The 26,853-nt window shown below is 38.2% G+C and overlaps 3 protein-coding genes across 4 annotated transcripts; all 3 read right to left on the bottom strand.

Moving 5' to 3' along the window:
* Nucleotides 1-14,147: 14,147 nt before the first annotated feature.
* Nucleotides 14,148-16,733, bottom strand: LOC149153079 (uncharacterized). Of its 2 annotated transcripts, none has more exons than XM_089441305.1 (5): nucleotides 16,573-16,733; nucleotides 16,295-16,419; nucleotides 15,950-16,154; nucleotides 15,673-15,859; nucleotides 14,148-14,568 (listed from the first exon to the last, which is right to left on the bottom strand). In XM_089441305.1, exons 1-4 carry the CDS (start codon nucleotides 16,670-16,672, stop codon nucleotides 15,714-15,716), a joined length of 576 nt encoding a protein of 191 aa, XP_089297431.1. In that variant the 5' UTR covers nucleotides 16,673-16,733; the 3' UTR covers nucleotides 14,148-14,568; nucleotides 15,673-15,713. The 2 variants fall into 2 exon arrangements, with proteins under 2 accessions (XP_089297431.1, XP_089297432.1); XM_089441306.1 differs by having other exon boundaries at nucleotides 15,713-15,859.
* A 6,603-nt stretch (nucleotides 16,734-23,336) lies between these two features.
* LOC149153078 (aspartic proteinase NANA, chloroplast-like) lies at nucleotides 23,337-24,203 on the bottom strand. Its single transcript, XM_089443691.1, has one exon. It carries the CDS (start codon nucleotides 24,201-24,203, stop codon nucleotides 23,337-23,339), a length of 867 nt encoding a protein of 288 aa, XP_089299817.1.
* A 1,538-nt stretch (nucleotides 24,204-25,741) lies between these two features.
* On the bottom strand, nucleotides 25,742-26,359 carry LOC149153077 (aspartic proteinase CDR1-like). The gene has a single exon (XM_089443690.1). The coding sequence runs from the start codon at nucleotides 26,357-26,359 to the stop codon at nucleotides 25,742-25,744; it is 618 nt and encodes a 205-aa protein (XP_089299816.1).
* Nucleotides 26,360-26,853: the final 494 nt, after the last annotated feature.

Genomic DNA, 26,853 nt, shown 5'->3' with positions numbered 1-26,853 from the left:
ACGATAAGAGAGTCATGGAAAGGAAGAGGGATAAATGGAGAATGGAGGAAACAGAGAAGGAGTTGCATGAGTTGAAGGAGCAACTTCAAAAGGAGGAAGAGCTGCGCAAATAGGAGAGTGAAGTGAAACAAAGATAGGTACAACAGGGGGCACAACATGTGCAGATAGATGAAGTAGCGCCCGTACAGGTAGCGGACTAATCAGGATAGCTGGCATCAGGTGCACATGGTGGACCATCGCATGAGCAATACTTTGTTCATGAGATAGAGCAAGCACTTCAACAGTTGGATATGGATATGGAGCAACAGGAATTGGAACAAGAAATCGACCTCATGCCTCATCACCAAGAGGTCGACTTACTCACTTCACTACATACAGAGGATGAGCAAGTCTCAAGTTACCAAGGAGGCACTGAGATCCTTGGAGATCAGCCAGAAGGAGAGATGCACAACATCTCATTCGACGAGTCTCAACATAGAGTTATGCAGTCTCGTAGAGTGTCGACTCTAGATGATCATACATCTCCTACGCAAGTTGAGGAATGAGTGATCATTTCTAACATGTGAAAACATCCAGGAGCCTTGGTCGATGATACCAGAGCATATGCTGAAGCCACTTTCTCAAGTGTTTGCTTTTTGATAGCTGAGAATGAGCGAATGGCTAAGGAACTATAGACGACCAAGCAAGGAGGAGTGTTGGTTACAAGATCTGCCTGAGTAGAACTGAATAAGGCAATGCTAGATGAAGTGTTGTCCATTGACATAGTCATGTGGGTGTTGTATTCCAAGTTTGGTACCATGCATAAAGAATTCGTCCATCTTAACGGATGGAAACAACGATGTGTTAGAAGAGCACGTATCTTGGAAAATGTGCATGCTGTTGTTGATTACATGCAAAGATGGATGATGAGATACAAGGCATCCCCCCTTCACTTGCCTAAGATGATGAAGCACATAGTGGTCGAGCTAAAGGCATGTATCCAGAGTCATATCTAGAACTATGAAGAGCTATTGCAGCTCATCACTAGCATACATGCTTCCCATGCATGTGTATTCAAGAGTATGGATGTTGTGGTGTGAGCACATGCGATCCCATCTATTGGGACTCTCACCCAAGCAAAGAAAAAGGCATAGGTCCAACCAGAGCTTGAATTGTACTTTGACGAGTTGATGCACATTTCCACTAGCTCAGACTTCCCCATTAGTGCAAACACCATGCACAAGTATGTTGTTGGTCCGGCCGCATTGAAGACAATGATGCACATGATTTCAGATGATTTGGACAGGGGAGCCCGAGCAGTGTACTCGGATGCTATGGAGGCAAGAGTTAGGTTCTCGAAATATGTCACCTTGCAGCACACGGACACCATCACGGCCTACCAGTCTTGGCATCAGTATGCTACTGTCAACCACAATGAAGATGTCGAAGAGTTGGTCTTCCAACAGTTATACGAGTCATATTGATGTCTAGCATGGCTTGCTTAAGCCATTTTGTCTCACATGGGTACACGTGCATTGTAATGTAACATCTTGTCAAGTGTAAGCTCAAGTCTCGATAGTTGGATGTAATAGTGATAGAGTAGATGAAGATTCATGAGGGTAGATGAACTATCACAAAGGAGAATGCCAAGGGTCACCCCACCCTTTGCTATAAATAGTCCCTCATAACTCATTTTATAGGATTTTGGTAAGCCAAGCTTCCGATAAGACTATCTTGGAGAGAGATTGGACATTATTGTAACGAGCCTTGGCTTCTCCATTGTGTAGAGCTAGTACATCTCTTTGAAGGACCAAGTGGTTGTGGCTATAACGTTTCCCTGTCGGAACTAGTGGTTGGACATGGATGTATTGTATGACTGGAACTTACACTTCTTAATATAACAAAGCCAACACGTTTTATGCATATGTTGTATTGTATTCTATGCTATCTGCTTTACTCTAATGATATATGTGTTTATTTTCTTATGCATGCATGTATAGCTATTTGTGTATGTATGTATGAATCTTTCTGAAATGTGTTGGTTTAACCATCACTTTGGATTGCTAGCTAACTTGCTTTCCATGTTGTGATGCATATTTTCTCATGTGTTCCCTTCTTAACTCTGTACTATCACAAGTTTCCAAGGGGCACACTCATCTCAACCCCCACGACATGTTAGAACGTCCCACTTACCTTCCTTGGCTCACTGCATATGTCACATCTTACTACCAACAAAGTTATCTTACTTTCCTCTTAGAAAAATTGTGGTGAAGGCATTACCATACGATCCACTGCTGGGATTCCAACACCAAATAGTCTGAGGTCCAATTAGGACTTCTTACCGGGGAGATCCCCTGACATGTTTGTGGGTCCAACACTATCATCATTTCTTGCACTAGAAGGAGGGCCAGATGACAAGTTATGTCCTCTCATCCTGTTTTGAACCTTTCTGTATCTATCATGGATTCTTGTACTCTTCTCCCTCCGTGATGTTTTTCGAATCACGAGGATGTCACCATCACAAGGGATTTCTTTGATCTCTTGTCCACTTACATGTATGATGGTGAAGGCGAAGTGGGCTGGCCTAAGTTCTTACATGAATTTCTTTCCATGCTTCATGAGGAAGATGGATGTTATGACGAACAGGTCAGCTTGCTGCTTGCATACACACTTCGCAAATATTCACATTGGTGTCTGTGCAGCCTACCGGTTGACATCATGCACTCACTTGAGCACTTCTATGATCTCATTGAAGCCACTTTCCATCATTTTGATCCAGAACATCTTGACCAAAAATTTCTACAACAACGAAAGGCTCCGCATGAATCTCCTATGGATTTTTGGCAGCACTTTCATGATTTGTAGTTTCAAGCTCTGAAGAGCTAGATGCAATTTTTCTATATTTGGGACCGATTCGAGTATTTTGTTAACAAATCTGCTCGTCTCAAGAAGAAGTTGAAATCAAGACTCACTCAGCATTCTTCAGTGATAGAGTTGTGCAATCTTAGACAGAAACGGTCATTGTCACACATGACTGTCTGTTGTCCCCTCATCAAACCGCTGTGCCACTGCAGAGTGATGTGGGAGATCATGTTCATACATTTGCTCAGCTGTCACATCCTCCCAACATCACTTCGCTTAATTTTCGTGCAGATTTGGTTGTGAGTCCATCGAGTTGTCACATGCATTTTGTTCCACAACCTCCGTCTTCGTACTTGGCTAATCCTCCAAATGATATTGTCTTGTGTTCTTCCATTCTGGACTCTACACTTGTTGTGAATGAGGATCCAACCTTTGACAGGGTTGGTTTTGCACAACCGACATGCGTTATCATTCATGAAGAATATGACTAGGATCTTGATCATCAACACTCGGAGAAGGATGACACCCTTTCGGTCGAGCCCCCTCTATTCCTCCCTGACATCTTTGATGAACCTGCCATCCATGATTTCGCATGTGTAGCTTCATCCACAGATGCACCCATTTTTTATCATTCGCAGGATACACCGTATGTCAGTCCATCATCCGAAAATGGAGAGGATAAGTTATTCATTAAAAATCCACTTGATTTTTCATCTGCCTTTTCTAGAAACACAGAGGATGAATTTATTTGATTTTCATCTACCCCTCTATTTGATTCATTAGATCATGAGGATGTCGATGAAATCATTGATTTTTCTAATCGTGGTTGTCGTGATCCATTTACTCCCATATTTTATCATGATCATGTTTCTATCATAGTTTAATTTTTGAAGCCACTGATTTATGATGATCTATCCGACGATGAAGTAAAAACACCCAAGACTGTCGAGGCACTTTAGCCCGAGTTGATGGTTATGTCAGGCCCTCGCTCTCTTGGGGTTAGTTTCGCCTTCGATCAGGAAATTATTCAATCACTCGATGCTCGTCATCACTCATCTATATGCATTGAAGATCAAACTCACACACAAATCATGCTTCCTACACTCGAACTGCATGATCCTGTCACTCATGCATTGGGGGAATCTTACATTGCAAGCACATGTGCATGACACAAGTTGTCTTTGTTTCTTTCATTTTCTTGCTTGTCATAGTCAAGAATGTGCATATGCTTCAAAGCTATACGTAGTGTCACATAGCACCATGAGAAGTCCACAGACCACATATCATGCACTTTCACTCACTTATGTCCCGTGGACACTTTTAAACATGAAGTGTGTTTGTCTTCATTGTTATATATTTCTTGCTTGTTGGTCTGCACAACTAGGTTGCTCGCGGACCCAACCTTCACCAACATGGGTCAACCAATGTGCTGGTGGCTGCACTGGAAATATCAATTCACGTGATTAGGCCCATGCACCATTAGCTTAGATGTAGGAGTAGTGTTTTCTTTCAGTTTGTTTTCTTGCATGCTTATTTACTCACTTGTTTTGTTTTTTTTTTGTCTGCTTGCTTATTTTCTTACTCACTTTTCTTTCACATTTGCTTCTACTTCTACTTTGTTTATTTGTTTGTTTGCTTGTTTTGTTCATAGGTTAGTTTCGCATGAAACCATGTATGACTCTTGAAACAAGCTAGGTAAAGTACAAGAGGCCTTGTACTGTTATCACTACTTGGTTATCTGTCATCCCGACTTTGTATGATGAACTTGTTACCTTTATTCCATGATATGTCGAAGGAAAATACATACTATTGAAGGTGAACCTTGGTGAAAACACAACGCCTGCACGCTAACTAGTGTCACCTACTCCAGTTGGTTGTTTTTGTGTTAACCCTTGTCAGCTCAGTCAAGTAGAGTAAGGTGAGGGGGAAAACCTTAATAGGCACGTCAAAGATATATAATAAACTACTTTTCTAAAGGAACAACCTCTTCTACTCTCAATAAGTCGAGATCCCTATTCCCCCTCTGAAATGAATAAGTGACATGCACAGTTGTAAAAATGAAAAAATCAAAAAGTGAAAATGAAAAAATGAAAAATGAATAAGTCAAAAGAAGAGAAAGGCTTCCTGTGCAAAGAGGTGATGTAATTAACTTTGTCGGGGTACTAACCGGACTCACTGGTAGCAGAGTGATGCTTGCGTTCCTGTGTGACATTGCGAGGGTACTGTCCAGGCCTGTTGGCACTGGAGCAACACTAGAGAGCAAACTAAGACTCTGATGACTATATTGCTTATGCACCCATATACCCCTCAACTTGAATCAAAACAACTATGTTGCCTTGGCATGGAATGTGTGTCAATCGACCAAGAGTTTGGCAAATGCTGCATCTTACGATCAGGCTAGTGTGAAACCAAGACGAACTGAGAATTGAACAATACTTTAGGAGGTGTGAGACTTTTTTTTTCACGAACAAGGTTCATTCAGAGAGCTGGAGTTCTACCAGTGTGTCGCCAAGTGTTGTAGCAACTACAACTACCCTCCAAAATTTTTCCTTAGCCTAATTTTGGAACCTCCCTACCAACCTTTCACAGTAGCGTGTCTTGCTTCATCAAGTACAGAAGCTCCAGTGATTTTCTTGTAGAAAGGAAGCCTGTCTATTAGAGATTGATGCATTCCCCTCACAGGTTGTTTCTCCAGACTTGGTCTAGCTGCAGGCTGAGAATTTCCTTCAAGAAATTGCGCAATTCTAGAGGGAAACTAGCTTTCCTTCCAGAAATTGTGCAACTCAGTTTGGAAGCTTGGTGGACTCATAATTTGTGCAATTCTGCCAGTCAGGCTTCATCCAGAAAATTGTGCAATTCTTCCCAGCAGGGCTACTTAGCTTAGGAATTTCACATTCCTGGGCAATAGCCAGCTACTCTACCCAGAAATTCGGCAAATCTACTAGGTATTCAACCCAACTCCCATCCAGAAATGCGCATTTTCTGCTAGCAGTTGAGCAGCCTCTTGCATGTGTAGTTGGGTTGACCAATTCTACCCAGGACCAAGGAAACATGACTTGCATGCATGGCTTGTTTTTTTCGGAATAGAAAAAGGAAACATGCAAAATGCATCCCTTGATTCAGGGAGCTATTTTTAGGCACTAGAGGTTACATGCAAAAATCATTTTAGAATCCTTCCTCCAAGTGTCGGTTTTTCCTATATTTGTGGCATGTGCATCATGAGCCAAAAATTATATATTCGGAACATCAGAGCTCATTCCTTCACATTGATCTTGGAGCTCTGACATCCCATAGCACATCCAAGACTCCTCAGCACATCCAGCTCAGCTATTCATGGGTGGGTGGTCTCAACTTGTCCTTTATAGCATTTCTATCGCTTTTTGTGTTTTCACTCGTGTGAGTGTTTTCTGCTTGATTCCTATGAATGCTTGTTGTCATTTACATGCATACTAGCTTGTACTAGCACCGTTTTAGTTTTCGTTGCTATCTCACCGTTGTCACATGCATGAAACTGTTTTGCATGAATAGTCGCCAATTCAGTGACTTGCTTCACCCACATGCATGTTATTCTATTTTTTGAATCTTTCATTCAATGTTTGCATGCGCGATCATTTGTTTCTCCTTACACTCAGTATCACCATGCATTTACTTTAGCATTTTCATTCAGTTGTCTATCGGCGGGTCTGGGTAGCCTTGGCCCAAACTTTACCTCACCAAGATAATATTACGCAATCCTGAGAGGAAAGGCTCTGCGTTCCTCTCTAGAAATGCGAATTTCTTCCCAGCAGTTGTTTTGCAGGCTTGCTTTGCACAATTCTAAGGGACAGTGGCTGCTTGCCCAGAAAATTGCTCAATGCAGTCACTGAGCCTGGAATCATTGCTAGTTGGAATTACGCATTGTGCAATCCCAACAATCAACAGCCAATATGGATTGCACATTGCACAAATCCAGTAGCCAGTCAGCCTCCCCAGACAACCCAAACTTCCTTTTGTGTAGTTCTAGTAGCCAGTCAACCAGTCTCCTAGAAGAAATTGTGCAATCTTTGCCTATCAATCCCAACATATGAGTTATGTTGCTCCCAAATTTGTTTTGGTTTTTGTTGACATATTTATTTCCATGCATGTCACTTTGTCTCCATATCTTTCAAGTTTTCATCCACCTCTTAGCAATACAGGATCAATGGCCTCCAAGAGAGCAGGATCAAAGGACACTGATGGAAGTGCAACTAGAGCAGCAATTGAGTGAGTGTCCACAAGTAGATTGGTCTATGAAGATACCAAGCTATTTCTAAACAAGGACATAATGACGAAATGAAAAGAGGTCAATGATGCATTTACAGGCACATTTGGGGAAGACCTTGAAGACCGCTAGGTGTATGTGAAAATTCACATGTCTGGCTTGTAACAGATTGCATGCCGATATCCTGTGCTCCCATGCGCGAACATGATACACTAGGTCATCACACACATTGATCTCGAGACGATGACCTCGAGCAGTGTCAACGGGACAAACATTGCAACCTTTAGGGAGGAGGATTATGATGAGATGTATCAAATGTTGGAGCCTGTGACTATCATGGAGACTTCCTTCAGCTTACCCCAACAACAATGCCAATTCCAGAGACATTCTGAAGAACTGGGTAAAGCAGCCAGCTATATTCAGGATGACACCCAACCAGATCTACAAGACAATGATAATGCAGAAGGCGTATCAATACTTGGTCATATTTGCATGTCGACTGTATGGCCAAGAAAGCACGGAAACCTTCCCACAAAGTTGGGTGATCGCGCTGGACCAACTTGACAGAGAAGGAAAACCATGTAACTAGTCTGGCATGTTGGTTCATCAGTTGAAGGAATAGGTAACGAGGGCTCGACAGTAGCCCAAAGGTATGAAAGAAGAAATCTACATGTCCGCAAACATCTTTGATGCATTCTGTTCTTGACAGGATTTTCCGGGCTTCAAGTGGGCATGGTCACTAGGGGAGACTACTGTGAACATTTATTGTATGATGTTGTCCAAATGCAGCTTCAAAGGAGTTATCACAAGGTTGTTTGATCATTTTGTCACCCTGGTTTACAATATGATATTCGAAAAAGATTCACTCTGCATGTCGAAAGAAACAATGGAGGCAATGATACACATAGATAATTGGTATGCCTCACCATCCGACACCTTCGTACGAATACATAGTGCGGAGAAACCTCTGCATTTTCTACCAAAGTTTTACTTGGAGGTGTTCATCATCCAGGAAGTAGCATATCACATCTCGGCAGGAATGACAGCTAGGCAGCAGCAGAAGAAGAAGGCACCTTGGCCTGCTCTTCCATTGCAGATTGGGTTATATGAGATCCGAAGTTTCAAGCATGCGGATGTCGAAGCAGAGTAGATGAATAAGTATCCATTCGACCTCCAAAGTTACAATCCATATGACCCACATTATCTTGTGAAAAATCACTGGACAAGAGTACAGCTCAACTAGACCCATGGGGCATTTCATTGGGCGGTGGAGGACCCATGGAGATATTGCTATAGTTTCTCCAGACCGAATGAATAGGTTGGCTTTGCTGTGGAGTGGTTAACGAAGAAACTTGGAGCATCCCAGAGAGTGCCAGAAGTAGCAGCAGCAGTAGAGGTGAACATACCAATGCGTGACAAGGGAAAGAGGAAGATTGTCGATCACATAAAGGAAGAGAAAAGTTGCAGGTTTTGAGCAGATCCACTCGTGGAGAAAGGAGCTTTGGCCATAGAGTCAAAGAGGCAATAACACAATAGGTCAATCACGTAAAGGCAGAGGGAGAAATGGAGAATGGAGGAAATAGAGAAGGAGTTGCATGAGTTGAAGGAGCAACTCCGAAAGGAACAAGAGCTGCGCAAATAGGAAAGGGAAGCACAACAAAAATAGGTACAGATGGGGGCGCAACATGCGCAGACGGATGAAGCAACTCCCGTACCGGTAGTGGACTCATCATAACAACTAGCATCAGGCAGACAAGGTGGACCATCGTAGGAGCAATACTTCGTTTGTGAGATAGAGAAAACACTTCAACAGTTGGATATGGATATGGAGAAATAGGAATTGGAACAAGACATCGACCTCAGGCCTCATCACCAAGAGATCTACTTACTCGCTTCACCGCATCTAGAAGATGAGAAAGTCTCAAGCAACCACAGAGGCACTGAGATCCTTAGAGATCATATGGAAGGAGAGATGCACAACATCTCATTCGACAAGTCTCAACATAGAACTGTGTAGTCTCCTAGAGTGTCAACTCTGGATGATCATACATCTCCTGCGCAAGTTGAGGAATGAGTGATCGTGTATGATGTCCGCAAACATCTAGCAGACTTGACCAATGCTAGCAGAGCATATGTTGAAGCCACTAGCTCAAGTGTTCACTTTTTGATAGTTGAGAATGAGCGGATGGCTAAGGAACTACAGACGACCAAGCAAGGAGGAGGGTTGGTTACAACATCCGCCCGAGCAGAACTGAAGAAGGCAATACTAGATGAAGTGTTACCATGCATAAAGTAGTCATCCATCTTAATGGATGGCATTAGTGAGTGTTAGAAGAGCACGTATCTTGGAAAACGTGCATGTTGTTGTTGATTACATGCAAACATGGACGATGAGATACAAGGCAGCCCTGCTTCACTTTCCTAAGATGATGAACCCCAGAGCGGTCGAGTTGAAGGCACATATCTGGAGTCAGATCTGTAACTATGAAGAGATTCTACAGCTCATCACTAGCATACAGGCTTCCCATGCACGTGTATTCAAGATTATGGATGTTGTGATGTGTGCACATGTGATCCCATCTATTGTGTCTCTCACCCAGGCAAAGACGAAGGCACAGGTTCGACTAGTGCTTGACTCGTTTTTTAACGAGTTGATGCACATTGCCACCATCCCAAACTTGCCCATCAGTGCATACACCATGCACATGTATGTTCCTGGTCTGGCTGCATTGAAGACAATGATGCGAATTCTTTCAGATGAGTTAGACAGAGGAGCCCGAGCAGTGTACCCGAATGCTATGGAGACAAGAGTTAGGGTCCAGAAATAATTCACCTTGGAGCATATGGACACCATCGCAGACTACCGATCTTGGCATCAGTACACTAATTTCAACCACAATGAAGATGTCGAAGAGTTGGTCTTCCAACAGTTGTCTGAGTCATAGTGATGTCTAGCATGGCTTGCTCAAGCCATTTTGTCTCACATGAGTACATGTGAATTGTAGTGTAATGTCTTGTCAAGTGTAAGTTAAAGTGTCGATAGTTGGATGTAACAATCATAGAGTAGATGAAGAGTCATAAGGGTAGATGAACTGTCACAAAGGGGAATGCCAAGGGTCACCCCACCCTTTGCTATAAAAAGTCCCTCATAACTCATTGTATAGGCTTTTGGTTAGCCAAGCTTCCGATAAGACTATCTTGGAGAGAGCTTGGACAATATTGTAACAAGCATTGGCTTCTCCACTGCGCAAAGCTAGTACATCTCTTTTGAGCAGGCAGTTGTGGCTGTAACGTTCCGCTGTCAGAACTAGTGGTTGGACATGGATGTATTGTATGACTGGAACTTACACTTCTTAATATAACAGAGGAAACACGTTTCATGTATATGTTGTATTTATTATATGCTATCTGGTTTACTATATATGATATACATGTCTATTTTCTGACGCATGCATGTATAGCTATCTGTGTATGTATGTATGAATCTTTCTGAAATGTGCTGTTAGTTTAACCATCACTTTTGATTGCTAACAAACTTTCCTTCCATGTTGTGATGGACCTTGGCTCATGTGTTCCCTTCTTAGTTCCGTGCTATCACAGGTTTCCAAGGGGCGCACTCATCTCAACCCCAGTGTGTTAGAACCTCTCATGCACCTTCCTTGGCTCACTACATATGTCACACCCTTGCTACAAATAGAGTTATCGTACTTGCCTTTGTGAAAAATCATGGTCAAGGCATTACCATATGACCCACTATTGGGACTACTACACCAAACGGTCTGAGGTATGGTTGGGACTTCTTACCGGGGAGATCCCCTGACATGTTGGCGGGTCCAGCATCGTCAACACAACTTTAGCCAGCTCTTCAAGAGTGGCGAGCATTAGTTATTCAACAGACGAGACTACCACTCTAGTGGGTGTAGTCTTTTGCTTCCTCTGTGAAGATGGAAGATTGTGCACTCCTGGGATTAGTCAAACATCTTTGGCAAACTAACGACTAATGGGATGGACTAAGAAAAAGTGATATGAAATTTATTGTTCGGGTCTGGGAGGTGAGGAGTAACCAAATTCAAAGTTATGTGTGGGAGAGAGCGATTTCATGTTACTTCCTTGACCAGATGATGGATACGTGGGGTTGAGAAGAGATTTAGCCATAAACAACTAGCAGCCCTCCTTCTAGCACTAAAAATGTTGACAGTGATGGACCGCCCAACATTCAAGGGATTTTCCTAGTATGAAGTCCCAACTAGACCTCACATCGTTTGGTGTAGGAGTCCCATCTCATACAATGGCCTGGTTGCCATTCTCTTAGATATTTTCCTTGGCTCTTAACGTTCTGCAAATGAGAGTGTTATGCTTGTAACTTCAAGAAAGCAAAGTGAGTGTGCCTAGTGAGTGCGTAATGTAACTCTGTTTCTGGGTTCTCTTATTGACAAAGGGGGGAGGTAAAATGAGCCTCTTGATGAGAGGGAATAGTCTCAACCTAGGAAGAAACACATGTGAACAACAAGAACGGCATGTCCAACATCCAGCAGAATAATCCATAGCGGATGTGGGAGTCGTGAGAACCAAAGTTCAAGGGAAAACACATACACCGTCTAGCGGAATAGTCCACATGGGGATGAAGGTTGTTAAAACCAAGAAAACACAAAGATGGTTTGTCTAATGTCCGATGGAGTAGTCCACACAGATGGGACAACACTGATATATAATACAACATATCTTCAACAATATGAGTACTAAAATAACCGAAGTAGTTCAACTATCATAGTATAGGTTAAGCAAACATGCATTACAAAGGTTTAAAGGATAGTCTTACAAATGGAGACAAAACATGCGTGAAAATGTGCTAGCCTGAGACAAGTTTCTGAATTAAGAAAAAGATCCAAGACACATTTTTACAACATATATCATTAGTCCTAGTAGTGGGACATTGGAGCCACTCCTTGCTCCTCAGATAATAGACTACAAACTCTTAAGGCTATGTGGGAGGAGCTAAGGTGAAAATTCCTTTGCTCATACAATGAGGGGGTATATATAGCCAAGGGGGTATAACTTACTCTTGTGACTCTTCGAATTCCCTCATGACTGTTTGACTTCCTATGAATTTTCAAATTTACATGACCCTTTGAATTCATATGTGGGTCTCTTGGACTTCCACTTTACATTACATTCATTACAACAAGTATGGCCCATAGTAGTGATGTGGTCAAGACAACTCATGAGACAACTCGACATGACACTGTTGACATGTATTGGCTGAATGTGGTGTCTGTGTCGAGCTAATGTGTTGGCGAGTGATGATATGCTCATGGTGTAACATGTCTTCACCTCTGCCTCACAAAGTGTGTGGGGTCTTCGTCTTGGTCTTTGCTTGATGATGCATGTGAATGTGTCCCTTTTGCTCGCTTGCTCGATGTGCTTCATGTGTTCATTTAACTACGAGAAAGTCTTCTAGCATGCCCCTCTTTTACATCATGTTTGTCATCGCGCCATGTTTCATCGATGTACATGTTCCTACAATCACTCATGACGAGATGACATCAAATCCAAAAATCTCATAGTTTAACTTGATGCATTGTTTTCCTTTACGGTGCAGGTGACCAGGAGAGGGACAAGGCACTGAAACTACAGAGAGCACAACATAGGTTGGGATGCGAGGCTCCAGAGCACTGTCGGGAAAAACTGCACACATCACTGGTAGGCATATTTGTGCAATCTGGGACAGACTCAAAGGTTAAAAGTGACAAGTGCGACAATTGAAATCTGTCTTCGAATGACCATGACAACACTTGCGCGGCAATGTTTATAACTTTGTGTGTGAGCGCGACCAATGTTGAAATAACGAAAATAATTCATACACACAAAGACAAACCTTCAAAATGCCAGAACAAACTCACAAGCATGACATAGCGATCAACATGCCAAAAGGTGACTGGTGGTCAACTAAGAAAAAAGGGTGTGAAAACTCGACAAGAGCTCATGGGATGAGATTGAGTATTTGCGACCATCAAGGGTAGAAACCTAGGAAGGCTCCAAAATTTGGATGCAAGCCAAAATTTTGGAGGGTGTTGCAGCCACTACAACATATATATATATATATATATATATATATATATATATATATATATATATATACAATTTTTTAAAAATCCATAATATGTTTTTTTCATTCCATTAGCCACTTTCTCAATTCTATTATACCTGAAAAGGTGTCCTAGATAACTAATAGATACACAAGCTAGTTACCAGTGTATTTAGTATATGGTAAGTTTTTTATATGAGCTTCAACAAAAAGCAAGTAGGACCTAGTTAATATGTCTGAGTGAGGTTTAAGTGGAGAATTGTTAGAGTGGTTTGGGTAAACATGACTCGGCCAAGTTACTAGGAGTTTTTGGGCTCCATGTTTACCACAACCCATGGTTTTTCTTATGGTATTCATCTCTAATCTGACCTATTTAAAGTGTTAATTTGTGCTAGTGAGGAGTAATATCCCAAGCAAGGATGTCTTTAGACAACACCATTTCTATAAGTATTTCCTAATTTTAATAGGAAACACATGATTGTAGGGAAATTGGACAACTTGACAAGAAAAAAAAATTGAGAATGTAGTGGACGAAATTATTAGTTAGATTTCCAATTATAATAAAAAATATAGTATAAATTTTAAGTTTGTCAAAATTTAAAAAATAGTTAATATGGCTCAAAATTAAATAAAAAATTATTAAAATTATAATTTTGAATTCGAGATTCTTTATCGGTGAAGTAAAATATAAACTTTTTTAAACATTAAATTCACTTGTATATTTAAAAAAAAAGACATAAAAATTTAAATCCAAAAAACAAAAACCCAAGTATCGTAGACGTAGAAAATTTACTAAAATTACATATTTTTTATTTAATAATCTTAAAAATATAATTAAGAAATAACAATGTTATGTTTTAAGCCATGCCTTCTTGCTTCCTTTTCAATTAATTAATGATTGCATTGAATCCATCAACTCCTTTGAGAAACACGTATCTCGATTATTCCTCTATTGTTACAGACGGCCATGAAATCCAGGTGTGAAATAAAACCTTTATTATTATCAAAATAAGTTTCCTTCAGAATTATAGATCAAATATCGTGCTCAGGATTGTCAATGCTCCAGCGATTGTCGGTCGCATTTTCCACTATTTACTGTGTGAAGTAGTCACTGAGCCATTAAAAAAAAGTTCTGCAAGAAGACAAGCTGAAGCCGTTCTGATATCAAATATATTGTACATCATGTATACATTGGAACTTCTCTGGTAGTCTGCCATTAAATACTTGAGATGCAACTGGTAGATCTCTGCCTTGTATGCCTATGCTATAAGCCAGTAAGCACCTAAAAACACGTTCGAGATTTCGTTCAATTTTAATTTGAGATATGTCAAACGGACTTAACTTCCCTTTACACCAAACTGAAGCTGTCATCGAACAGAGTAGAGATATCAGCACAATGATCCTGCAAACAATAACATCAACAGAAACTGCATTAATCCCTTGTTTTAGAATTTTTATTTTATCATACTCTCTATATATTATATTTGTATTTAAAATATTATATTTGTATTTAAAGTAGTGAAATGTTTTACATTATTTGAGAAAAGATTAAAACAAATTAAATTCATTTTAAATTTAAATTTTTTAATATATCAAAAATGTTTAATATAAAAACTAATACATAAAATAAAATGATTAAAAAAATTAATTGGGAAATTTTATTCGATAAATATGAATATGAATTAAAATAAAATAAGCTAATATTATAAATATTTATCAATTTAAATTTATATTAATTAAAAATAAATTAAATATCTAAACAATTTAAAGAAAATAGTTTTTAATTTAAAAAATTAAAATTAAAATGAATTTATGATTATGTTATTTATATTTTTTTATTAAAATTTCTAAATTTTTTTTTTTGAAAAATGTATATTGCTTTGTTTTAAAAATGTATATCTTCATATTCAAGGAGATTCGAAGAGAATACATATATTTGTAAATTTTAAAAAGTAAAATCACTAAATTCCTAAAGAAAAGGGATCTTGTATACTATATATTAAAATTAAAATAATTTAATACAACATTGAGGTTAAAGTAATTAATTATATATATTTTAATACAGTTTAATTTATTTTGTACGTAATTTTCTATCTTTAACCTTTTCCTATTCTATGGTATTTTAAGTGTGATTTTTTTAAAGTGATTTATTTTTATTTTTATTTAAATTGAGATTTTTTAAAGTGATTTTTTTAATATAAAGTTAAAAGTTTAAGTTAAGTTTTACTAGTATAAGTGATTGAGGAGTAGCAAGGTTATCTAGAATTAAACTTGAGAGGTGGTTATGTATTAGGTTAGGGGAGGAAACACTCTAAAAAATAAAGTCAACTAAAAACTGGTGTGACCTAAATAAGCTGCAATCCCCAGATAACTCTGACTATTTAGATACCACTAATGATCACTCCTTGAATCACAAGTAAAACCTAATAAATCACCCAAACAAAAAAACTACCGAACAAGGAAAAAAATATTTTTTTAATAAATAACCATTCTAATAGTCATCTACCTTAAACGTGGATGTGTACGACTGCACAGCAATTTCTAACTTTATTTTGAGGATGCTATACGATCCGGGGTTCCAATCGATTTGGAATGAAATCTTGACTTTGATGTGGACAAACTTGACCGAGATTTCTTGATCTGATCCTGGGACTTCCTCTTCTCAGATTCGCACATGCTCGATAGAGATACTCCTGCCATTACCATGCCTCAAATTTATTATTATCTAAATACTTAAAAGATGAATTGTTGAGATTGGAAGAAAGAGAATCTTAGCGACCGACCTTCTCCCGCAGCGAGATTGATATAGAGATCGACGACGTTGGGACAATTGTTGCAGCACTCGGAAGAACATAACTTCTTAGTAAATTCCGGTTCGAGTAGAGAGTCGGTGGACATTCCTACAGCCATCCGTTCCAAGCCGCAGGCATTCATGCACTCCTCGCTTTCGATCCATCCCACCAATTTCTCCGCCAATACAACCGACGACTAATAATATATATGCACCTAGGGTTAGTCTTTTTCGATATCGTGACCATATTGTTCGTATCTAATGACGTATCTATTAAAATTGTCGGTTGTGTAATCTGAGGTTTTTATGATTGAAGATGCTAACAATCAAAAGCTACCTGGCATTCAAATTGCAAAGTGCCGTCCATCATTACAACTTTCTCGAGCACACATCTATTACCGGACGACGAAACAGAGAAAGCGCAGAGTTCCGCGGGAAGCTCCTCGCACTTGATAATGGCGCCTGAACAAATACAGTACATCACCCAAACATATTAACTATGTGACGTCTGCAAGACCTCTATGATTAATCCAATGACTATTACACACTGTAAGGAAATGATATAACAAGGTGTCACGGATCAAGAATAACACATAAATAGATCAAAGAACGCACTCTGCACTTCATGCACGGTAATGGCCGCCATTAACATGATGAGGAGGCCAAATATGCAGGAGGATGAGGGTACCGCATGTATGGGTTTGGTGGAGGCCATCTCTATTGAACTTTGTTGAGAAAAAACAAGCCAATCAGCAGAGCTCTTTAAAGCCAGTGAGGACAGTTTGAAGTGTGGGTGAGAATGAGAATGGAGCTGTGTATTTATAGCAGGGAAGGATTGAACGTTCAAAGTTTGCGATGAGCGAGAGAGTCCATTTTCGTGTAGAACACGCATGCCCATTTTCGCCACAAATCACGGCTAATTTATTGGGGCTAAGTTTCTACAGTCTGGGACACGCTCCACGACTATAGGCGCCTACATATTTGGAGTTTTATTCGTTTATAGCACGACATGTTCTGCTACATTTCTCATAATTCGTACATGGCTCTCATTTTCTACCCTCAAAATCAAAATGAATTATAATATATTCCGACTTTTAGAATGAGTATGTTGTATGGTCAAAATGGAATAGTTCATAGAAGGAAGGCGGGTAGTGGGGGTAGTGAGGTTGTTGGGACATCCAGTAACATTCACATTTCAAAATGTTATGATTGAAGCTGGGCGTTAACAACTGGAAGTATGTAATTGTACATTTCACTCGCAAGTCCTCAATCTGCAACATTTTCAATGTGATAATATGATAAAATTTGAAATAATATAAACTAGAGAATGTTCATACTCTCCAAATAACGAAAGGGTTTGAAAAGTAGGTTGATTGCATCACGAAGAAGCATTATGCATGAGTGGATTGCGTAAGCGAGAAGGGGAGGAAATGTGTTTAAAATATTGGAAATATATATATATATATATATATATATATATATATATAAAATTATTTTTTAGAGATTTATTTTAAATTTGTAAATCTTTTATAGTGTATTGTATTTTTAGAGTTTTGGTTTTGTGTAGAGCTTTGATCTCTATATATTTATTTTTTTATATATATGTTAATTTGTTCAACATATAAGGAATTTTACATCTTTTTATTTTGTGTAAATAATAAAATATTTTAACCATAAAAAAATTATTTTTATTTTTAAGTATTTTATATAGTTGATATTGAAATATTTTACTCAAGATGACTAAATGTAAAAAATAGAATTATACAATTGACATTAAAATATTTTACTCAAGACTACCAAATGTAAAAAATAGAATATTTATGGCCCACATTTTGTACATTATAATTTTTATTACTATTCTATTTTTAATATATGTTTCCCTTATATTAGGAAGAAGTCCATGGAACCGAATCCCTCATTGTTTTTAGAGTTTTGGTCTTGTGTAGAGCTTTGATCCCTATATATCCATATTTTTATATATATGTCAATTTATTCAACATATAAGGAATTTCACATCTCTTTATTTTGTGTAAACAATAAAATATTTTAATCATAAAAAAATTATTTTTATTTTGAAGTATTTTATATAGTTGATATTGAAATATTTTACTCAAGATGGCCAAACGTGAAAAATAGAATTATACAATTGACAATACAATATTTTACTCAAGACTACCAAATACGAAAAACAAAATATTTATGGCCCACATTTTGTACATTATATTTTTTATTACTACTCTGTTTTTAATATATGTTTCCCTTATATTAGGAAGAAGTCCATGGAACCGAATCCCTCATTGTTTATCCTCAAGCAACATCAAATTGTTTTTTAATTTGAAACATTTGTTAAGATTGATATAAGAAGTCTTTTAGTTTCATTTTTTCATCTCTTCATATTAAAGTTATATAATATTATTAGGCCCTAAGGTGTTCCCCTCTGAAATCAACTTTCCTCTTAGCTTACGTGTACATTCATGGGCCCTTGATTTAGGTGTTAGACGATTAAAATAGTTTTAGCCATCCGATTGATTCGACCGGTACGATATTAAGTTAGTTAGAAATTTAATAAAAATTATAAGAAAGTTAGGTTCTAGAATGTGAAGACTCCTTCGACACCTCGTTTGGATCCCCCACTATTGGTCACAGTCATGGCGGATTGTGGGATAGAGAAGCACAATATACACCACGACAAATGACTTTCAAAACAACAGGGCATGGATTGGATACGTTTCCTACAATGCGAACCACCGCCCTTGTGCAGTAGAAACTACTGCCACTTTGACCAAGACTATGGTCATGCAGGTAGAGCACGACATGGAGCACGACATACAGTTAAATGGAAAGATGGTCAAGCAACTTGGACATATATCTTACCCTACATACCTAGGTGCCAAAGTTCCATTTAGCTGCTTTGTCTTTTGAAGAATTTGCTGGTGAGGGTTTTAACATTGGTCTTCTGAGGAACAAGGTAAACCTCCTCACATTCCGCAGTCCGCCTGTTCTCAAACCCTAGAGTTTTACGAGGCTTCTCGAAATAATTATTGCTAAGCCCTTTTGTGGGAAAGGGGATTCAGCTCCCTTTCTTCTCTGTTTTATTTATGTTTTATTTCAGGCATAGGAATCCATGAAGGATTATATAAGTTCATTAAATCCACAGATTGTTGCCTTTGATTCTGTCTTTGAGTTGAAAAACAAAGGGAAAAAGGTTTGTAAAGGATTCGTTTCGAGGATGACAAGAAATAGTTGTTGCAGAGATTGAATGTGACCTTGCTTTGAAAGTGTTATTTTTAAAGGTAAACACCCTAAATTTGTCATTGTTATCATACCATATGGTGACAATATGCCCTTTTTTTCAGTGCAGTCCATGGCGACATGTTTTTCCTCGTATTATTGCTCAAGTCCATCGCCTTTCTCTGATGATGTTAACCAGAAGGTTGTTGGTGACTTTTAGTGGGGACCGATGTTATTATTTTCTCTGATAAAGTTAGCAAAATATGTCTGTTTTACAAGATTTTGTATAAATTCTTTTTTTCATTTTCCTTTATTTGGTGTTCTTGCCAAAAATGGAAATTTTTTCATAAGAGAACTTTGACTCTGCCTGACATTCCTGCTCGATTCTAGTCAAATTTGTCATTGGAAAGAGGGTCTGTTTGCTATACAATTAATGTACTCCTTCATTTCTCTGTATGTATATATGTATATGCTGATGCTCTTCTTATCAGGTAAAAGGTGAACCAAATATATCATACATTTTCTCCCGTTATTATAGTTTGGAGTCTCCAGTGCCATGGATAAAGAGCAGAACAACAATGATTTCTGTGTATGTATATATGTATATGTTGATGCTCTTCTTATCAGGTAAAAGGTGAACCAAATATATCATACATTTGCTCCCATTATTATAGTTTGGAGTCAACAGTGTCATCGATAAAGAGCATAACAACAGTGAAAAAGTAGCTTCTGTAATTCCCTACGATTATAGAAAAACATGTGAGAAGAAAATGTGGGCCATGGATTATACGAGTTTGCCCCACTCTACCCTAGGAGTTAAGGGCTCTCTCTTCCATTTCTTCCCTAAGAGTTAAGGGATCTCTCTTATGCTATGTTTCTTTCCCTCTCTCATGTGATCCTCTTTTCTCTTTCGATCCTGAATTACTGGGTAGCATGCAGTACATATCTGGAATGTCCTCTCAATTTCATTTTAAAGGGTAGGGGTTGCTTTAAATGATTTGTGAACTAGGTAGTATTCAAATCTCCCTTTGTATCTTTACATGGAGTACTAGAGTTTTTGTATTTTGTCTGAAGTCTTTTTGTGTGTCTTGTAGCTAAATTTATCCAACACCACTGATTTTAAGAAATTTTCATGATATTTTAACATGGCTTGCATATTTCATTGTTGTTTACATGTTTGTCAAATGTTCAAATTGATTGTCTGGCATGTTCATAGCTTCCTCCTATAGTTACTAGCTTGCTTATACTTGCATAATCATTAGCCACAAATTATTCTTGAGATGAAAATATTGTACTTGTTTTATGTGAAAGATAAAAGGAATACATTTAGATGGCTTTGTAGCCTGGAAGATTGATCAACTGACAACTGGTGAGTTAAAGTGCTTGAAAGCATGAGAGCTGGAAATTTTAGAGCACGAGAGTTAAAATAATTAGTGCTTGAGCAAAATGAAAAAACAAAAAAGCCAACACATGTCTAGCTAACAGGGTTCGAACCCATACCATAGCTACTTTCTTAAACGACATTCATTGCATGCATTCTGATGTACTGAGTCCTGAAAGGATGCTGGTATTTTTAAGAGAGATTATAACTGAAAGGAGCTATCTCATTGGAGATACTTGGAGAGATGACTAGCCTTGGATATATGTTTCCATAGGTGCTGGAGTGATTTTTTCCATTGTCGATGTCAATTATTAGCTCCTGCTGCCATTTCAACCAGTGCCCTTAGCTGGGCAGTTAGCTTCAGTATTTTTCTCCCTGTAGATGTGGGAGGATCATATATGCTCAAATCTAGATGATTTTGAAAAATATGAAATATGAAAAAAAAAAAAATTCTGAACATGAAGACTGAAATTTAAGAGTAAGATTTCTCATCTTCAATTGCTAATTTTGGTTAGCACTTTCATGCAAAAAATCAGCACACAAAACGTTATAATGTTTTGTCCTCTCTGTTGGTCACAAAAGGCAAATGAGTTCAGAATTCTGAAAGTGATAAAATAAGAAGTGTATAGGGCTTATGGACAAGTATAACAGTCCCATCAACAACACCCTAGGGTTTCCTGATGTTCCCATATATCACTTTTTATTTATTTATTTCTTTTAGTCAGTATTTTTACAAAATTTGGGGTTACAATGTTCCCAATTTTGGGAGACATTTCCCAATTGTGTGAAAAAAATTGTTGTAGACATTTCTACCACCTTCCCTAGGTGCATTACCCAGGACGATAACTTTGACCACATTGTACTTTATAAGTGATACTTGAATTATTCCATTCATGATATTTGGTACACAAACATTTTTTGTGGATGTTAGATATCATTGCAGTCCATATTACATGGCACCAGAAGTCTTGAAGTAGAACTATATACCAGAGGTTGATTTGTTTAGTGCAGGGGTCATTTTGTACATTATTTTATTGTGTGGAGTGCCACCATTATGGGTTTCATGTTAATGTTTGTAGAAATATATTGTGACCAATTTATGTCTTTTTCTTGAATTTTAATCTTATAGTGCGGGTAAATTGTATTTAGTATTCTATGAAATTTGTATACAGAAATGATGGAGCAGGGGGTTTCTTAGGTAAATGCAGTCAAATAGATTTCAAAAGAGATCCATAGCCAGATGTCTCTCAGCATTGCAAGATTCATGTTCGGTAGATGCTTGAGCCTGATCCTAAGATTTGGTTAATTGTTCAAAGTATGTTGCTTTATGTTATGACTAAATTCTAGCTTTAGGCCTATAAGGTGTAGTTTTAGCTTACATAATTGAGTTCTATTTATAAAAAGTAATTAAACGGGAGATAAAATTTCAAATTACTTATATCATATGTAAATTAAATTTAACTCTCACTTTAGATCCACAAAGGAAAATAAGCATGCATAATAATGGTATGAAAGCATGAAACTATTTTCTAGTCAGTTAAAGGAGTCTAACTAACTTTGTAAAGTTATTAACAGGGAACTGGGCCCTTCATCACCTATATCAGTGAATGAATACTCCTATTTTTCATTACATTTTGTTAAGGGCACTGTGGTCTATAATATTTAGGAAACTATGACTTTGTTGGTGCTTGTAATGTTGCACAACTACAAAATTTTTTAGCATCTTTATTTGGAAGTCCATAACCACTCCATTTCTCAAGTATCATCTTCCATGCTTGTAGAAAATTTTGTCCTTTTTGCAAATCCACAGAAAATAGGAGCACAGTGAGTAAATCTGATTACTCAATTTTTATTGACAATATATTAGTAGTTACAAGGACAAGTCTGCAATGCAGTTTCATAGTTATCTGTTTAGAATAAATTCTATAGAATATTCAATCTGTTAGCAATGGTATAGTGTGTGTCTTTCAGAATTGTGACGTGCATGAGCTAAAGTTGAAGGCATTGAAGCTTGTTTTTAAATAAAATTTGGTTTCTAATATGATTTTTGTATCTTTCCAAGATGTATAACAAAAATTACCACATTAGAGAGAAAGTGGGTGCAAGAGTGACCAACTGCAAAAGAAGATAAAGTGAATTAATCTTTTTTCCCTCAATGCACAATTGTTTCTATTCCTTTTGTTTGTGACTCTGGGTAGAAAGGTATTAGCTGCACTGTTTTTAAGAAACATAGGTGTACATAGTGTCTTCATTTTAGCTGGACAGTTCCAAGTCTACCATTTTCTTTGCTAGCTTGGAGACTTTTAAATTTAGCAAAAATTCCTATTGTGCTAATTTTGACAGTTGTATAAGCACCTTTCCAATGATGGTCTTTATTTTCCACTATATGTATATTGTTTCCATGTATATTGTTTGCTTTGTGTGGGTGTTCCTTGTGATAGGGATCCACATGCTTACATTTTCCTATACTTCCTTGTTCGAAATAAATCTCCTTTCTACTAATGCTTCTCTTTTTGCATCTTGGATTCCACTTGTGATCCTAGGTGGAGTATTTCCCTACAAAGCTGATGCATATTGTCTACACTATTTTCATTAAATATTTGATAACTTCCCTTTTCTCAGTAAGTTTACAAATTGACAGACTTGTTTTCTCAAATTTTCCACAAACGCAGACCTCCAATAGAAGTAGATCTAGTGTCCAGACTTCTTCAGTACTCCCCAAACCTTCGTTTCACTGCTGTAAGGAATGAGATTTTATAACATGAATTTAAGTTTTCATAACTGAACAGTCAGCAGGAGCAAACCCAAGAAGAGATTGTTGCACGTCGTACTGAATGAAGAAATTTTTCTGCAGTAGATTCCAAATAATACTTGGCATTGGTTTTGTAACGGGTCTAAGCCTGAGGCATCTCATGTCATCCTCGATCTGTAGGATATAATTCTCTGGTGGTAGTCTAAATGTTTTTCCTCCTTCAAAAACAATTGAGAATTCAGGAAACTCCAATTCATTCACACCCGAAGTGTTGAAGCAGAGATCAAATTGCTGTGGAGACAATGTTGTAGCCATAGGATATGTAATTGTCACATTCATGGCCTCCAGTATTATTTTATAGGCCTCCTCTGGAAAATAAGTGACAGAAGTCCTAGAATCTATTATTGTGCCCTGGTTGCCAAATTCATCCAGCTCCCAAACATTGCTGGATATAGGAAGTTTCTCTCCATTTATGACGATTTCTTCAATACCCATGTAATAGAATGATGATCTGCCTCTCAAAATCAGAGTATATTGAATTGGCCCTCTCAATAGTGAGGAGCCTGATTCTTCTATCATGTCTCCAAATACCAGAGAGCTTTTCACAGTGGTAGGCTCTAAATAGTCTCTTAGGTAGTAAGAGAATTTACCTCCATATAATCTTGTTGTTTGTGTTGCAAATGAATTGGGTCCTTGACCTAAACCCAACACGCCTCCTGATCTGGCCTTTGTGTGGCCTTGGTTCTCCATTTCACATCCCATCAACACATTCTCTACCTTCAGTGTCCTCCCAGATGTAGAACTCAATGTAATTGTATCATAGATATATGGACCTGTGGAGAAAGAGTCATCCATATAACTCTGAGTATATTTGCAGGCCATTTTAGGGTTAATAGTGCATGATACTGGGGAAGAAAGGGCATAGAATTCTCTAGAATAATAAGGGAAGTATGATAAAGATGAAGATATGTCTAGATTGTAAAAGCTGCAATTCTCACAGGGATTGTAGTTCACACAAATGAGATCGCTATTGGTATCTGTTATAGGCAGGATTTTTTGAGGAGAGTTCCAACATAGAGCTCTACAAAATAAAGAGTGGTTCCTAGAGTTGTACCAGAGGCTACTGGTATATTAGGTGCCAAGTTTGAACCTACTAGAGAGGCAACAGGAGCCAAACTATGAGAATTGTAAGGCACATGATGATGGGATCTAATTATCACGGAGTCAAGTCTTATGAGTACTCAAATGGCGAGGTTCCTTCTAGGTAAGTGGTTGTATAGGGGACTATGTATGGAATGACAGTGGATCAGCTTCATTTCCAACTTCAATCCACCTCCATGTTGCAGAAGGATAAGAAGCAGAGTTAACATGAATACAAAAAAATTATATTTCCCCATTGCTAAGCAATCAAGTAAAACGCCTTGGATAGATCACAAATCCTTATTCCAGAGCTACCAAAATAAGAAAGATACAATGGTTTTACAGTGATGAGTATATGTAAGCTCTATGCACTATATGGTAGTCATAAATATTGGATTCAGAGGACATAGATGCTTATATATCTGATCTGAAATGTCCTCAGATTCAAAGCACTCAGGTCCATGACCTAAACCCAACACGCCTCCTGATCCAGCCTCTGTGTGGCCTTGGTTCTCCATTCTGCATCCCATCAACACGTTCTCTGTCTTCAATGTCATCCCAGATGCAGAACTCAATGTAATTATATCATAGATATATGGACATGTAGAGAAAGAGTCATCCATATAACTCTGAGTATATTTGCAGGCCATTTTAGTGTTAATAGTGCATGATACTGGGGAAGAAAGGGCATAACATTATTTGGAATACCAAGGTAAGTATGATAAAGATGAAGATCTATCTAGATTGAAAAAGCTAAAATTCTGGCAGGGATTGCAGTTCACCCAAATGAGATCGCTGTCAGTATCTAATGTAGACAAGATTTTTTGAGGCAGAGTTCCAACATAGAGCTCTACGAAATAAAGAGCGGTTCCTAGAGTTGCACCAGAGGCTACTGGTATATTAGGTGCCAAGTTCGAACCTACTGGAGGGGTAGTAGGAACCAAACTATCGGAATTGTAAGGCACGCGATGATGAGATATTATTATCATGGATTCAAGGCTTATGAGCACTTGAATGGTCAGGTGTCTGCTAGGGAAGTGGCTATACAGGGGACTATGCATGGAATTATGGTGGATCAGCTTCATTTCCAACTTCAAGCCACCTCCATGTTGCAGAATAATAAGAAGAGGAGTTAACATGAATACAAACAAATTATATTTCCCCATTGCTAAGCAATCAAGTAAAACACCTTGGACAGATTACAGATCCTTTGTCCAGAGCTACCCAAATAAGAAAGATACAATGGCTTTACATTGATGAGTATATGTAAGCTCTATGCACTATATGGTAGTCATAAATATTGGATTCGGAGGACATAGATGCTTATAGATCTGATCTGAAATGTCCTCAGATTCAATGCACTCTGGTCCTTGACCTAAACCCAACATGCCTCCTGATCCAGCCTCTGTGTGGCCTTGGTTCTCCATTCTGCATCCCATCAACATATTCTCTGCCTTCAATGTCCTCCTAGATGTAGAACTCAATGTAATTGTATCATAGATATATGGACCTGTGGAGAAAGAGTCATCCATATAACTCTGAGTATATTTGCAGGCCATTTTAGGGTTAATAGTGCATGATACTGGGGAAGAAAGGGCATAACATTCTCTGGAATAACAAGGTAAGTATGATAAAGATGAAGATCTGTCTGGATTGAAAAAGCTGCAATTCTGGCAGGGATTGTAGTTCACCCAAATGAGATCGCTGCCAATATCTGCTATAGGCAGGATTTTTTGAGGCGGAGTTCCAACATAGAGCTCTACGAAATAAAGAGCGGTTCCTAGAGTTGCACTAGAGGCTACTGGTATATTAGGTGCCAAGTTCGAACCTACTGGAGGGGAAGTAGGAGCCAAACTATCGGAATTGTAAGGCACACGATGATGGGATCTTATTATCATAGAGTCAAGGCTTATGAGTGCTTGAATGGTGAGGTGCCTACTAGGGAAGTGGTTGTACAGGGGACTATGTATGGAATGACAGTGGATCAACTTCATTTCCAACTTCAAGCCACCTCCATGTTGCAGAAGGATAAGAAGTAGAGTTGACATGAATACAAACAAATTATATTTCCCCATTGCTAAGAAATCAAGTAAAACACCTTGGTTAGATTACAGATCCTTTGTCCAGAGCTATCCTTCAAGAATTCTTCAGTACTCCCCAAACCTTCATTGCAATGCTATAAGTAACAAGATTTTATAACATGAATTTAAGTTTTTATTTTGTACCATCTTTCATATGATTCTGTTTTTTAAGGTTTTTTTATCAAGACATGGCAATTCAATTACTCTGTCACAGCTTGAATCTTGTATACACCCTTTCTTCGATGAGTTTCGAGATCCCAATGCTCGCTTGCCCAATGGCCTCCCTCTGCCCCTTCTGTTCAACTTCAAAC

This window comes from Pinus tabuliformis, chromosome 9, assembly GCF_031772625.1.
Source record: "Pinus tabuliformis cultivar Carrire ecotype Pingquan chromosome 9, CPIR1, whole genome shotgun sequence".
Taxonomy (NCBI): domain Eukaryota; kingdom Viridiplantae; phylum Streptophyta; class Pinopsida; order Pinales; family Pinaceae; genus Pinus; species Pinus tabuliformis.
Note: the sequence above shows the minus strand (reverse complement) of the source record. Positions and strands in the feature narration are given on the sequence as shown.

Coding starts and splice junctions, on each gene's coding strand:
- LOC149153077 (XM_089443690.1), bottom strand. CDS start 26,359: ATGATAATAAGATCCCATCATCGTGTGCCTTACAATTCCGATAGTTTG.
- LOC149153078 (XM_089443691.1), bottom strand. CDS start 24,203: ATGGCCTGCAAATATACTCAGAGTTATATGGATGACTCTTTCTCCACA.
- LOC149153079 (XM_089441305.1), bottom strand. CDS start 16,672: ATGGCCTCCACCAAACCCATACATGCGGTACCCTCATCCTCCTGCATA. Junction 16,420..16,572: donor TACCGTGCATGAAGTGCAGA/GTGCGTTCTTTG, acceptor GTATTTGTTCAG/GCGCCATTATCAAGTGCGAG. Junction 16,155..16,294: donor CTTTGCAATTTGAATGCCAG/GTAGCTTTTGAT, acceptor ATATATTATTAG/TCGTCGGTTGTATTGGCGGA.